The sequence below is a fragment of the Oculina patagonica genome, chromosome 3 (assembly GCF_052425735.1).
Source record: "Oculina patagonica isolate OP01 chromosome 3, crgOcupat, whole genome shotgun sequence".
Classification (NCBI taxonomy): domain Eukaryota; kingdom Metazoa; phylum Cnidaria; class Anthozoa; order Scleractinia; family Oculinidae; genus Oculina; species Oculina patagonica.
In genome coordinates this window covers 29,364,987-29,379,194 of record NC_135760.1, presented here as the reverse complement: position 1 = coordinate 29,379,194, position 14,208 = coordinate 29,364,987, and the positions used below count along the sequence as shown (strand labels likewise).

The following is a 14,208-nucleotide window of genomic DNA, read 5'->3' as shown; positions in this document are numbered from 1 at the left end:
CAGGAGTTTAAGGTGGCTCCATAGGGTTTCTTGACCGCGCGAAGAATGGGTACGAGCTTGAAATGCCGGCAAATCAAAACAAACATGGCGGCTTCACGCGAGCGTGAAATTTTCGGCGAGAAAACGCGAGACTTGCTTCCTGCCAATGAAACAACACCCGTGCTTTCCTGTGTTGAGCAGATAAAAGAGTTTACAACACCCTAAAAAGGTGTTTACAACGTCCGCGGTGCTTCTAGCCGCTTTTGTAAAGTTCGTACGATCGAAAGCAAAAGAGAAAATAAAGAATAGTCTCCGCGATTGTGAGATACTTCGAGCAGAATTTCAGAGGTTCTGCTACATAAAGGATTAAGGTATGTCTCTAACTGACCTTTGGGTTAACAGATATTCGCACAAAAACCGACAACAACGGGGAACGCTCGTCTTTACACATCAACTCGTATGGTTCGAAAGTTTGCGCATGCTCAAATAGCGATCTTGGACAATTTCTATTCTGATGACGTAATTGTTATTCGGGCGAAAATAGAAATTTTCCCCTGGTATTTACTAGAGTTTCCTTCGGTGAAATTCCTTAAAATTTGGCATAGATGTGATACCTTTTTAACTGCCCCTTTTGCCGTTTTTTGTAAGCCAGTTTTTTTGCTTAGTCAAAAAAACACAAAATAACCAAGAACGCAAAAACGACCTGGACAACCCCTACTTTTTTGTTTTTAAAAGTTACTTCTCATCACATTCAATCCGTTGGGAGAATTTAAAAAATTTTCACCGAAGAAAATTAAAGAAATTTAAGATCAAAGCCATAAAAACACCAAAAAATAGGACTTTTTGAGTAGATATAGCTCAAAAACAAAGGCCGTTATTTTAAAAAAGAATAATGCACAACATATTTTAGTCCTTGTTTTTAATATTTCGGCAGCTTTTATTTAACTAGTTTAAAAAATAACGCGAAAATGATCTCTTGATGGGTATCACTTGTGCGCGCGCCGTAATATCTCAAAACCCTATGGAGCCACCTTAAAAAAGTAAAAAAAAAAACCGCATCAGTTACATTGCTTTTGCGTTTTCGGCACAGTACACTTTGACAGTTACGCCATAAATTTCACAGTAAAAACCTTTATTCTCGTTTGCTTGAAGTATACATATGGTTTGGCTTACCCTGGTATGTACGTAATATATTTTATATATTTCAACCATCCCATCCAGGTGCACTAAAAGTAAAAGCATGATCACTTTGCCTACACTCATTACAGTCCGCGTTTTAGTACGGGTACGTGAATCGAGCGTAAGAGACTGTTTTGCAGTGTACACTGTATCGGTCTTAGCTTGAGTCTCACTAAAGGTCCAAATCAGCTGTCGTAAAATGGACCAGAGGGGTCCAAGCTCGCCAGTACACAGGCTTGGCTACTGTGACAGGCATGCCAAGAGTATGTAGTTTCCAGTTCATATTTATCCCCTCTGTCCCAGATTGATGGTAAACTGTTCAAATCTTTCCAGCTCCTCTTTTGCTACTGTGCTGGTATTGTGTGACAATATCTTCAGGAAATCGTCAAGCTTCACGGGACGAGGTTGAATCTAGATGTAAATCAGTAATTAACAGTATAAGTGTCTGATACTATTAATCACTTGTATGATTATAAAGTACGGTAGCATTATGGTTAGTCGACTTTCGTAAAAAACGTTAATGTAGTAAAATAAGATATTCGCTAGTAAGTGGACAAGCTGTTCAACAGGAGATGGATTTGGTAAAAGTCGACACACCTTTCCTGATGGAAGATCTTTCATGGAAGAATTAATGCACTTATCGTCAGTCTCTGGGCAGGGCACATAAAACAAATCTGAAAAAAAAATACTGAATAAGAAGTATGAATGGTAAAAAGCCTGTAACAGATGTTTGAAATTGTCAGCAATGAAAGGGTTACTAGTAACTACTTGGCCATGTTTTCCTTCTCATTCAGATTGTATTCAAATCTGTAAAGTGCAGCAAGAATAGTAAAGAACACAAGATTGCCATATTTAAGAGTAACAGGGGATGCCTTCTATTGAAGTGTGAATCTCTGTTAAATTCCTGTTAAATCTCTTATACGCAGAAATGGGGTTATACAAATATATTCACTTAATCTTTTTCCTAAATGGACCATTTTCGTATTCCAAATTTAATTGGAACTACCTTGCAACGGAAGCTGATACAGGAGAATCTTATACTCCCCTGTAATTGCCCCCCATTGCAAGGTAGTTACAGTCCAATCCCGAGAGTACGAAAAGCCTTATTTTTATATTTTGTACAAATAAAAAATTGCGGCCCAATTTATCTGTAATCTGTCGGGATGAGAAGAATGAAAGGGCAGTTTGTTTATTTACGAGAAGTGAATCTTATTTGCAAGTAAGGAAAGTGGTCGCTTGTCACGTTTATTTTAAAATGTTTATTTGTTTCTGTTTTGCTGTTCTTCTTAACGGTTTTAGTTGTATCACAAGTTCAGTTATATCGTACAGATACATCTAAGGGACGTTTAGCATTCAAGTCAGAGTCAAAGTAAGTAATGAGCCACGGGAAAGAACCTTTGGGGCAGAGCACGTTGATCAGACTTCTTTTTCCTTCAAAGGCGTATTTCCTGTTGTCGCAAGAAAAAAGTGTAGAGAGCTAGAAAGCGATGAAAGACGTGGGCTGCGTTGCAATGCGTGAAGGATCACCTTGTTCTCGGTAGTCCCGAGTTCAACTTCTCGGCTAAGCTTGTAAATAGTCAACTGCCTGCCAGGTGGGATGTTTAACCATGTTGTGTCGTGTTGATTTACAATATTTGTTCAGTATTAATTTACATTGTCCCTTAAAAACCTCATTGGGGGAGTGGTCAATCAATTAAGAAATTGATTGATTGATTGGCTGACTGACTGACTGACTGACTGACTGACTGACTGACTGACTGACTGACTGACTGACTGACTGACTGACGGATTGACGGATTCATTCCTGTTACCTTCATTGAGCTTCCAGTTAGTGGTGTTTTCAAGTTCACGTATTGGTTCAAACATGGCATCTGAAGTGCAGTTTGACAGATCACTGCCTGAGAAACCCTCTGTTCTCTGACCTAGCACGCACCAGTCTTCTGTAGTCAATGATGCAGGGGTGGCTGCCAAGTGCATCTTTATCAATGTGATTCGTGCCTCTCTGTTAAAAGAACCAAGACAACCAATACTGTGACTGATTTTTTTCTCTTTTTAAAGTCTTAACAGTTATTCACCGAAGTGAAGGTGAATTGTGGTGGATATTTACTGAGCCGCGAAGCTGCGAGGTAAATATCTACCACATTCACCGACACTGAGGGGAATAGTTGTTTTAGTATATACCACACAAGTTTAATAACTAGTGGACCAAAACATCACTTTCGGTAAACAAAGCGACGCGCGAAGGCAGTTTGTTTCTCTTTAGCTGCTGAGTTAACCAATCAGCGCGCGCCAAAAGCAATATTCACTTGTGTGGTATATACTAATGGTGAATAACACTTCAGTGTCAGTGCAGAACAGCTGCCAAGTGCAACTCTATAGATGTTGTAAGTACTTGTCAATGATGAAAACAACACAGCAAAGCTATGATCATGACTGAATTTTGCACTTCAAAAACCAGACATTTTAGCCTTAAATAAAGCATTATTAATGTCAGCATTAACCTCAAAGAACACATTTTCAATGCTGTTCACAATAACGTTTAGGTCATTGGTCGTAATGACAACTGGTGACAATTAGCATTCCTTGAGGCTTTCTCTGTTAGCTTGTATTAATAATTTACAGCCAAGCATCCATGAATGTATCAAAGCCTCTAAATAACTAGATCCCTTTTCTTTGATTATGCAATTTTCTTTTATTACGTTATATCATCAGCTCGCCTGATCACCTTGTTGTATATGCTGCTTACTTGTAAAATTTAGTATTACATAATTATGATTCCGAAATGTCGTATATTTCCCCGTCTCATCTTGCAATAAACGAAAACTTGGTTCTTACGAAGATAACGTTACTCTGTCTCATTTTCTTTTTGTTTTACTCAAAACTGTCAGACGGCTGTGGATTTTAAGCTAAGCGAAAGTAATTTTACCCCCGATTTCTCGAAGTAATTTTCGTTTCCCTTGGATAGAACTTCTCGGTAATTTTACCCTCGATTTCTCGAAGTAATTTTCGTTTCCCTTGGATAGAACTTCTCGGTAATTTTACCCCCGATTTTTCGAAGTAATTTTCGTTTCCCTTGGATAGAACTTCTCGGTAATTTTACCCCCGATTTTTCGAAGTAATTTTCGTTTCCCTTGGATAGTACTTCTCGGTAATTTTACCCCCGATTTCTCGAAGTAATTTTCGTTTCCCTTTGAAAGAACTTCTCGGTAATTTTACCCCCGATTTTTCGAAGTAATTTTCGTTTCCCTTGGATAGAACTTCTCGGTAATTTTACTCCCGATTTCTCGAAGTAATTTTCGTTTCCCTTGGATAGAACTTCTCGGTAATTTTACCCCCGATTTTTCGAAGTAATTTTCGTTTCCCTTGGATAGAACTTCTCGGTAATTTTACCCCCGATTTCTCGAAGTAATTTTCGTTTCCCTTGGATAGAACTTCTCGGTAATTTTACCCTCGATTTCTCGAAGTAATTTTCGTTTCCCTTGGATAGAACTTCTCGGTAATTTTACCCTCGATTTCTCGAAGTAATTCTCGTTTCCCTTGGATAGAACTTCTCGGTAATTTTACCCTCGATTTCTCGAAGTAATTCTCGTTTCCCTGGAGGTTCGAAAGATCAGGGTTCTTCTGTTAGCAATACAAACAACCGAACGTACGGTATGATTAGGGTCTCATGGTACCTTTTCTGTTTCACAATGAGTAAATAATTGGACCTTTTTGTATTCTCAAAAACCTTTCATTCCAGGAGTTCAAAAAAGTAAAAAAAAAACCGCATCAGTTAAATTGCTTTTGCGTTTTCGGCACAGTACACTTTGACAGTTACGCCATAAATTTCACAGTAAAAACCTTTATTCTCGTTTGCTTGAAGTATACATATGGTTTGGCTTACCCTGGTATATACGTAATATATTTTATATATTTCAACCATCCCATCCAGGTGCACTAAAAGTAAAAACATGATCACTTTGCCTACACTCATTACAGTCCGCGTTTTAGCACGGGTACGTGAATCGAGCGAGAGACTGTTTTGCAGTGTACACTGTATCGGTCTTAGCTTGAGTCTCACTAAAGGACCAAATCAGCTGTCGTAAAATGGACCAGAGGGGTCCAAGCTCGCCAGTACACAGGCTTGGCTACTGTGACAGGCATGCCAAGAGTATGTAGTTTCCAGTTCATATTTATCCCCTCTGTCCCAGATTGAAGGTAAACTGTTCAAATTTTTCCAGCTCCTCTTTTGCTACTGTGCTGGTATTGTGTGACAATATCTTCAGGAAATCGTCAAGCTTCACGGGACGAGGTTGAATCTAGATGTAAATCAGTAATTAACAGTATAAGTGTCTCGTATTTACGATTGTCTGATACTATTAATCACTCGTATGATTATAAAGTACGGTAGCATTTTGGTTAGTCGATTTTCGTAAAAAACGTTAATGTAGTAAAATAAGATATTCGCTAGTAAGTGGACAAGCTGCTCAACAGGAGATGGATTTGGTAAAAGTCGACACACCTTTCCTGATGGAAGATCTTTCATGGAAGAATTCATGCACTTATCGTCAGTCTCTGGGCAGGGCACATAAAACAAATCTGAAAAAAAGAATACTGAATAAGAAGTATGAATGGTAAAAAGCCTGTAACAGATGTTAGAAATTGTCAGCAATGAAAGGGTTACTACTTGGCCATGTTTTCCTTCTCATTCAGACTGTATTCAAATCTGTAAAGTGCAGCAAAAATAGTAAAGAACACAAGATTGCCATATTTAAGAGTAAAAGGGGATGCCTTCTATTGAAGTGTGAATCTCTGTTAAATTCCTGTTAAATCTCTTATACGTAGAAATGGGGTTATACAAATATATTCACTTAATCTTCTTCCTTAATGGAACATTTTCGTATTCCAAATTTAATTGGAACTACCTTGCAACGGAAGCTGATACAGGAGAATCTTATACTCCCCTGTAATTGCCCCCTATTGCAAGGTAGTTACAGTCCAATCCCGAGAGTACGAAAAGCCTTATTTTTATATTTTGTACAAATAAAAAATTGCGGCCCAATTTATCTGTAATCTGTCGGGATGAGAAGAATAAAAGGGAAGTTTGTTTATTTACGAGAAGTGAATCTTATTTGCAAGTAAGGAAAGTGGTCGCTTGTCACGTTTATTTTAAAATGTTTATTTGTTTCTGTTTTGCTGTTCTTCTTAACGGTTTTAGTTGTATCATTCAGTTATATCGTACAGATACATCTAAGGGACGTTTAGTATTCAAGTCAGAGTCAAAGTAAGTAATGAGCCGCGAGAAAGAACCTTTGGGGCGAGCACGTTGATCAGACCTCTTTTTCCTTCAAAGGCTTATTTCCCGTTGTCGCAAGAAAAAAGTGTAGAGAGCTAAAAGCGATGAAAGACGTGGGCTGCGTTGCAATGCGTGAAGGATCACCTTGTTCTCGGTAGTCCCGAGTTCAACTTCTCGGCTAAGCTTGTAAATAGTCAACTGCCTGCCAGGTGGGATGTTTAACCATGTTGTGTCGTGTTGATTTACAATATTTGTTCAGTATTAATTTACATTGTCCCTTAAAAACCTCATTGGGGGAGTGGTCAATTAAGATATTGATTGATTGATTGATTGATTGATTGACTGACTGACTGACTGACTGACTGACTGACTGACTGACTGACTGACTGACTGACTGACGGATTCATTCCTGTTACCTTCATTGAGCTTCCAGTTAGTGGTGTTTTCAAGTTCACGTATTGGTTCAAACATGGCATCTGAAGTGCAGTTTGACAGATCACTGCCTGAGAAACCCTCTGTTCTCTGACCTAGCACGCACCAGTCTTCTGTAGTCAATGATGCAGGGGTGGCTGCCAAGTGCATCTTTATCAATGTGATTCGTGCCTCTCTGTTAAAAGAACCAAGACAACCAATACTGTGACTGATTTTTTTTCTCTTTTTAAAGTTTTAACAGTTATTCACCGAAGTGGAGGTGAATTGTGGTGGATATTTACTAAGCCGCGAAGCTGCGAGGTAAATATCTACCACATTCACCGACACTGAGGGGAATAATTGTTTTAGTATATACCACACAAGTTTAATAACTAGTGGACCAAAACATCACTTTCGGTAAACAAAGCGACGCGCGAAGGCAGTTTGTTTCTCTTTAGCTGCTGAGTTAACCAATCAGCGCGCGCCAAAAGCAATATTCACTTGTGTGGTATATACTAATGGTGAATAACACTTCAGTGTCAGTGCAGAACAGCTGCCAAGTGCAACTCTATAGATGTTGTAAGTACTTGTCAATGATGAAAACAACACAGCAAAGTTTTGATCATGACTGAATTTTGCACTTCAAAAACCAGACATTTTAGCCTTAAATAAAGCATTATTAATGTCAGCATTAACCTCAAAGAACACATTTTCAATGCTGTTCACAATAACGTTTAGGTCATTGGTCGTAATGACAACTGGTGACAATTAGCATTCCTTGAGGCTTTCTCTGTTAGCTCATATTAATAATTTACAGCCAAGCATCCATGAATGTATCAAAGCCTCTAAATAACTAGATCCCTTTTCTTTGATTATGCAATTTTCTTTTATTACGTTATATCATCAGCTCGCCTGATCACCTTGTTGTATATGCTGCTTACTTGTAAAATTTAGTATTACATAATTATGATTCTGAAATAGATCCGAAATATCGTATATTTCCCCGTCTCATCTTGTAATAAACGGAAACTTGGTTGTTACGAAGATAACGTTACTTTGTCTCATTTTCTTTTTGTTTTACTCAAAACTGTCAGACGGCTGTGGATTTTAAGCTAAGCAGATATCAGAGTGAAAAGCATAAACGACTGAGAATGAGAACTAGAGAATTCTATCAATGTATTTTTTCGGTCAGTGCAGCTATATATAACTTACTTATCTGGTAGAGGAATGTATATTCTTTTCTGAAATCTTCGTAGGAAGGCAGTGTCTAGTTCCCAGGGACAGTTAGTAGCACATAACAGAATAAAGTGTTTAAGTGATGTACTGTGATCAGCTTCCTCCATCTACAATACAATGCTCAAAAAGTTAGTTTGTAAGTGGTTTGACGCTGACCTTTCTTTTAGTTTAGTTTCCAAGACGTCTCGGCTAGTGTTTAAGCCTTCAAAAGGTTCTGGTCAGCTAATAAGAAAGGAATTCACCCAAGGTTTTGCTGATATCTAGCATTTCAGGCACGTAATGCGTGCAAAAGGCTGCAAACACATTGCATTTCACCCATGACCTGTCATGCTAGTTATTGTCATTTTAATGAAAGGTTTGTAAGATCAATTCCATGCAAATACAAGGTAGAGATACATACACTTCGTCTTCACGAAATGTTCAGGAAAAGCAAAACTAATTACTTCTACGAGCATTTGTTTTAACTTTATTGAAGTAAACATTTCAATCGTGTAAACGCCATATTAAACCTCGGTAAATGACGGCAAAATCAAAAGAAAGCCAAACCAGGTTTGTACGCCTAATCAGGTATGGTTTATCTCAGTTACCAATGGTAACCGAGGAAAAGCAGACAGGTGTCGCGACATCTTGGCGCAAAGTGTTCCAAGTGAGCAAAACAGAGTAAAATTCAGGTTGAATGAAGCAAAGATCATTCCCGTAATTGTCGTTTTGTTTTGACGTGACGTTGAGGGGTTTTTTCCCATTAGCAGCTCAGCTGAACTGTGCCGAAGACACTTACGAAAAATCAAAAATTATTTATCACCGAGCTTAAAATTTACCATCTTTATTATTTACTACAAACTTGATGATTTCGACATTGCTGATCCTAGCAGTATACAGGACGCGTGTCACATATCAACCTAGTAAATGGCCCAGCTCTCAACGAGTCTCTCGTAGCTCAGTTGGTTAGAGCGCCCAACCGGTATCTGGGAGGCCATGGGTTCGATTCCCGTCGGGGACTCAGATTTTTTCTTTGTCCCACGCTCGTGTCATGTTGAACAATTTCTTCATCAAAGAAAAACTGTTGGGCACTATTGGTCGCAAGCAGAAGACAAGTCAACTAGAAGTCCATGGAGGAAACGAGCACAAGTCAAATTCAAAGCTTTCCTCGAGTAGGAAGAAACAGCTAAACTGCTACGCGGAAAATATCTCAAGCGACACGTTTCCTGTAATAGAAGTTGCTCGTGTTAGTGTAACGAAACGTGTTCCGAAAGATGTGGAAATTTTCTTTCCACCATGCGCTCATCTACATAAATGCCACTGAGGAAAGTTGAGGAGGAACAATCGAAGTATTCGACTCTTCCATTAACAAAGCAAGGAAATAATGAATAACGGCCAAGGTTCCTAATATTTATCGACACGGCATACATAATTATTTTCTTGCTTTATTTGCAAACGAAAGAATACAATGTTCCTAGCAAATTTTTCGGAACGGCTCACTGTACTTTCCGAGAAAGCTTAATTTTCCACGTAAACCATCAGTTGTCTACTACCTGCCTTACTTTTTTAGCTCTGTGAAAACAGTTTCCCTGATATAACAATCCGCGGTTAGCATAAACCGTACGTAACCTCTCTCGTTTTATTTGCTAGGGCAGATGCAGGCATTTAAGTGTCCATCCATAAGAGAACCAGACAGGATGTGATACAGCTCAAATCACCGATTTCGCCCAAACTTAGCATAAATAATGGGTATGGTGAGCTATTCACTGTGGCAAAACATTAGCTCAAAAAAATGGCCATTTTTCCCAAAACAGGGCGATGTCGGAGATAGTGAAACGGGATTTCCTCAGGCCGCTCGTTTTTAGTGCAGAATGCACTTTTGTGATGGTTTGGTGGGCTGTCGTCTGCTAAACCCCTAACGCGCTAATGTGTAAACTTTTAATCGACAATTAATTAATTAATATCAATTAATTAATTATTTCTGTGAAGGGGGTAGGGGTGGGGATCATCAGACCGGGTGCCCTTGGTAAAACGGGGAGTATATTTACGATACTTACAATTGAAGAACTCAAGGTATATATTTGTTTCAGAAAGCACTATGCTCTCCTTGTGGTACTATTCTTTCTGGAACAAAATACTTTGTGCTAAACGCATGCGCAGATCAGTGTACGTCACGAACATTGCGTGTTCCTTCTGCAGAAGGATTCGTGGAGACTCCGTGGCGCCAAGTTAAAACCACAAATTAATTGAATTAGACACTAAGGCGTCAAAGCAGTTCATGTGAAATAATTCTTGATATGGCAACGCTGTTTTCTTAGAAAAGGTGATCTAACATCTCATAATTGATAATATCTGTGTTATAATCAATGACGCCTTGTTTGAAGAAAATAAATCATGTTACCATATCATCATGTTACATCCGTTGTCGACAGAAACAAAAGTATATTAAATGTTGCATGTTTTTGACAAAAACAAAAGTATCTCGTTTAATTGCTGTTTCAATATCAAACTGAAATTCAAGCTATCGAAAATTAAAATAACAGGGACGTGATTAGAAATTTTGTATTAAAGCCTAACGTGGTGTGCTTTTCAATGCGGTAGAATTCCTGTAGAATCCGTGGCGTTAATTTAATTAGACTTAAAAGGCATCACAGCGATCTGCGTGAAAAACAACAGTATCATATTACATACGTCACTTCCTTTCCTTTGATTTGTTCTCCATCGATTGAACTAACCTCCGTTTTATTTTGTAAAACCTCTGCCTCTTTAGTGTTTGAACATGCTTTCGTGACGGTTCCGACATTTCTTGAAAGAAATCTTCACACTACGTGCTTCTCGGCTTCATGCTTAAGTGAGCGTGTGACGTGTTCACCAGACCGTGGCGAGAGCAAGACCCAGCGCACGAAATGCTTTAGCGACAATTTTGGGGGAAAAGCCGCAATTTTTAGCGACAATTTCGGGGGGAAAGTCGCAATTTCGACATTTAATGCTTTGCAATTCATAGTTTGCAATTTTTTAGGTCTTTTTCTAAATGCTGAAGGGGACAATGCGGTATGTTTCTTGTAGAATCCGTGGCGTTAATTTAATTAGACTTAAACTCGTCATAGCAGTCTAAGAGAAAAACAAAGGTATCACGTTACAAACTTTTGCACGAAAAGCACAAATATCACGTTTGCTGCTTCAATAGTCTTTTATAAATCCAAGTTAGCGAAAGTTGACATAAAAAACAATGGGTTTAAATGATTGAAAACTTTCTTTACTAAAAAATTGTGCTCTTAGAATGTCAACTAATCATGCGCTTGTGTGACGTTTCAATGACGGCAACCTTTTTCCCGGATGTATGTTGTCACGTAATTTTTTAGTGCAGAATGCACTATTGTGATGGTTTGTTGGGGCTGTCGTCCGCTAACCCGCTAGTGCGCTAACGTGTAAACTTTAATAGTCAATTAATTAATTAATATCAATTAATTAATTATTCCTGTGGAGGGGGTTGGGGTGGGAGCACCTGACCATACCCTCCAAGTAAAACGTGAAGCACATCTACGTTACTTTTATATGAGGATCTCCAAGGTATATATTTGTTTCAGTAAAACCTTTGCTCTCCTTGTGGTACTACTCAACGTAATTTACACCAAACGCATGCGCAGATTAGTCTACATTGTTTTCTGGAACTATCATGAACATCGCTTGTACTGCGTGTTTGCGGTAGGCTGCAAACTTCTTGGCGCCAAGTAAAAACCGCAAATTAATTAAATTAGATTTTGAGACTTTCACAGCGCTTTCGTAATTAGGTATGCAAAAACTTGCACCGGGATTTTCGGCGTGAACACCTGACAACCAGGAAACAAATATCCTAGCTGTACTGCGTTTTAAAAAACCTGTCGAAAAATATGTTTTTTGATTAGATTTGTTTCTTTAGTTTTTGAGAATCGTCTTTCGTGCAGTCTAAACCGTAACTTAATTAAATTAAACAAATGTCATCGATGCCGCCGTAAAACAAACAAAAAACAAAAGTTTCATGTTATCGCATTTTCAAGGAAGAGAAAAGTATTTTGTTTCAAACGAACAAAAGTGTCGTGTTACGGTTGAAAAGATTAGCGTAAGGAACACCTGGGAAAGTAGCCTGTGAACTGTTTTTTCCGAAAGTAAAATAAAGCAAATAAACACGAACATATATAAAACATCATACTTTCAATTGTTCCATATTGCATTCTGCACTTACCAAATCATCGAGATTTTTTCAATTTCTTTTCAATAATTCAAAATAAAAATTACAATAACGTGACCAAATGAGAGTGTGTGACAGGTTAAAGTCTTTAAAAATAATTATAACGTCATCTAATTTCTAAGAAAAAGAGCCTGACTTGTTTTCTGAGAAAAGTTGAGGGCGATGTCGGTAGATATCAGTATGTCGTTCACCGTTACAGTCATACTAGCAGTAATTGTGTCAGTTTCATTGCTTTACTCGTGCACGAAGAGATTTCTCGCAAACAAAAAATTTAAAAAAGAAATACCTTCCGATCCTGAAGAAACACAAATAGGTTCCAAGGAAAATTTGGGGCGGAAACGATCCCGCATAACTTCACAAGGAAACCAGTTGTCACACGCAAGTGAAAATAATTTTTCACGCAAGACCGTACCTCAAGAGAATATGAAGAATCGTTGGACAGGCTGGGGAAATCGAAAATCTTGAAACTTTGCCTGAATAACACCTTTGGGGAACTATGTTCGAAAATATTATTCTCATCTTTTAGGAATTTATGGTTTTCGAGAAATTAAGAAAAAACGAAAATAACGGTTTTAGCTCATTAAATATGCAAAAAATATGCGTAAAAATGGCAAAGTTCTCGATATTCCTATAAGAGCAATTTTCAATGCTTTGAATCGAAATAAACTTAGAATAATAGCTTGACCTTTCTTCTACCAGGCAGTATAAACTTTCATTTTTTTCCGGCTATTTTGAGGTTTCCTTCGCCTTTTAAAATATTGCTTTATCAAGCACTTCGGGAAAGGGCAAAAATTGAGAAACTTTGGAGGCCGAAAAAGCACCTTGATATGTCCGATATCGAGACAAACTAAACACTGTGCAAAAGCGCAATGTCTCTTCTGTTATAATATCAAATAAAAAATCTGGGTACTCAAGATTCACACAAATGAGAAACGAAAGTTTGCGACCTCCTCGTGTCTAATTTGCATAAAGCTAATTTTTGAATTCGTTCTCCGCTAAGTGATCTGGTCCGCTAAATTTAAATTTGGGAGCTATGATTTGCACAAAGAAAGCAAGTTTAAACTTTATTTGATTTTGTTGATGTCTTATGCCTATCAACAAGTTATATAGACGCGAAGAAAGAAGAAAAAACAGTAAAATTATCGACCGAGCTCATTGCGTGACCTGCGTCACGGTATGAATTTTCTTGTCAATAATTGAATTAAAAAGATCGGAGGAAAGATTTGTTTGTTAGGACTCTTACATTTCAAATTTAAGATTAAAGATTAAGATAATAGTATCATTCACTTACCTGAAATTAGGAATGATTTGTATATTTTATTTACTCGCATAACTTACGTCAAAAATATAAATCGTGTAGTTATTATTAATTTGGAAGTTTACTTTTTACGAACATAAACGTAAATAATTATTAAAACTATGATGGACATATATCGCGGTTAGATCCGTTCAGTTTTCATTAATGGAAATAAAATACGAAAAGTTTCTCATCTTGTTTTAAAACAACTATATAAAAGGTTTCGATCGTGCAAAATCCATTCATTCATTCAGATGTACATCACAAAATTAGATTAAAGAGACGGAACATGTACACAGCTACAGGACCCGGCGCCAGGACATTTAACACAAAGCACGAAATTATTCGGCTGAAATTTAAAAATAGAATGACCCTTTACAGTTGTGCCTCTCTTGTTGGTGGGGCTTGGTCCAAGCCCAGAAAATCCAGAATTTGTCCAGTTGTCACAAAATTTTCAGCAGGCATGAGTTAAATTTTGCGTTTGATTTTTCCATCGCCTGTGCTCATTAAAATCAAGCGTCCGGGCACGATTTCAAAACAAGTGAAATCTTGGGTTGTAGAATGCGTGTTAAGTTAAAGCATAGTTAGTAGAACAGTCAATAAAAACTTATTCTCTGCCTTTGA

At 37.9% G+C, this 14,208-nt stretch overlaps 2 protein-coding genes across 2 annotated transcripts in view; both read right to left on the bottom strand.

Moving 5' to 3' along the window:
* Positions 1-1,100: 1,100 nt before the first annotated feature.
* LOC144647436 (uncharacterized) lies at positions 1,101-3,190 on the bottom strand. The gene is made up of 3 exons (XM_078507246.1): positions 2,970-3,190; positions 1,756-1,832; positions 1,101-1,569 (listed from the first exon to the last, which is right to left on the bottom strand). The coding sequence occupies exons 1-3, from the start codon at positions 3,133-3,135 to the stop codon at positions 1,444-1,446; spliced, it is 369 nt and encodes a 122-aa protein (XP_078363372.1). The 5' UTR covers positions 3,136-3,190; the 3' UTR covers positions 1,101-1,443.
* A 1,779-nt stretch (positions 3,191-4,969) lies between these two features.
* Positions 4,970-14,208, bottom strand: part of LOC144647431 (uncharacterized) — a 36,153-nt gene continuing 26,914 nt past the window's right edge. The window contains exons 11-14 of the mRNA XM_078507236.1: positions 8,057-8,187; positions 6,850-7,040; positions 5,660-5,736; positions 4,970-5,456 (exon numbers count right to left, since the gene is read on the bottom strand). Coding sequence (XP_078363362.1) covers positions 5,331-5,456; positions 5,660-5,736; positions 6,850-7,040; positions 8,057-8,187 — 525 coding nt within the window. The 3' untranslated portion in view covers positions 4,970-5,330. The remainder of the gene's footprint in view (positions 5,457-5,659; positions 5,737-6,849; positions 7,041-8,056; positions 8,188-14,208) is intronic.

What these genes read in the sequence shown, in the direction of transcription:
- LOC144647436 (XM_078507246.1), bottom strand. Translation starts at nt 3,135, where the DNA reads ATGCACTTGGCAGCCACCCCTGCATCATTGACTACAGAAGACTGGTGC. An exon ending in TAACTGGAAGCTCAATGAAG is followed by an intron (nt 1,833 to 2,969) that starts GTAACAGGAATG and finishes TTTTTTTTTCAG; the next exon opens with ATTTGTTTTATGTGCCCTGC. An exon ending in AAGATCTTCCATCAGGAAAG is followed by an intron (nt 1,570 to 1,755) that starts GTGTGTCGACTT and finishes ATTTACATCTAG; the next exon opens with ATTCAACCTCGTCCCGTGAA.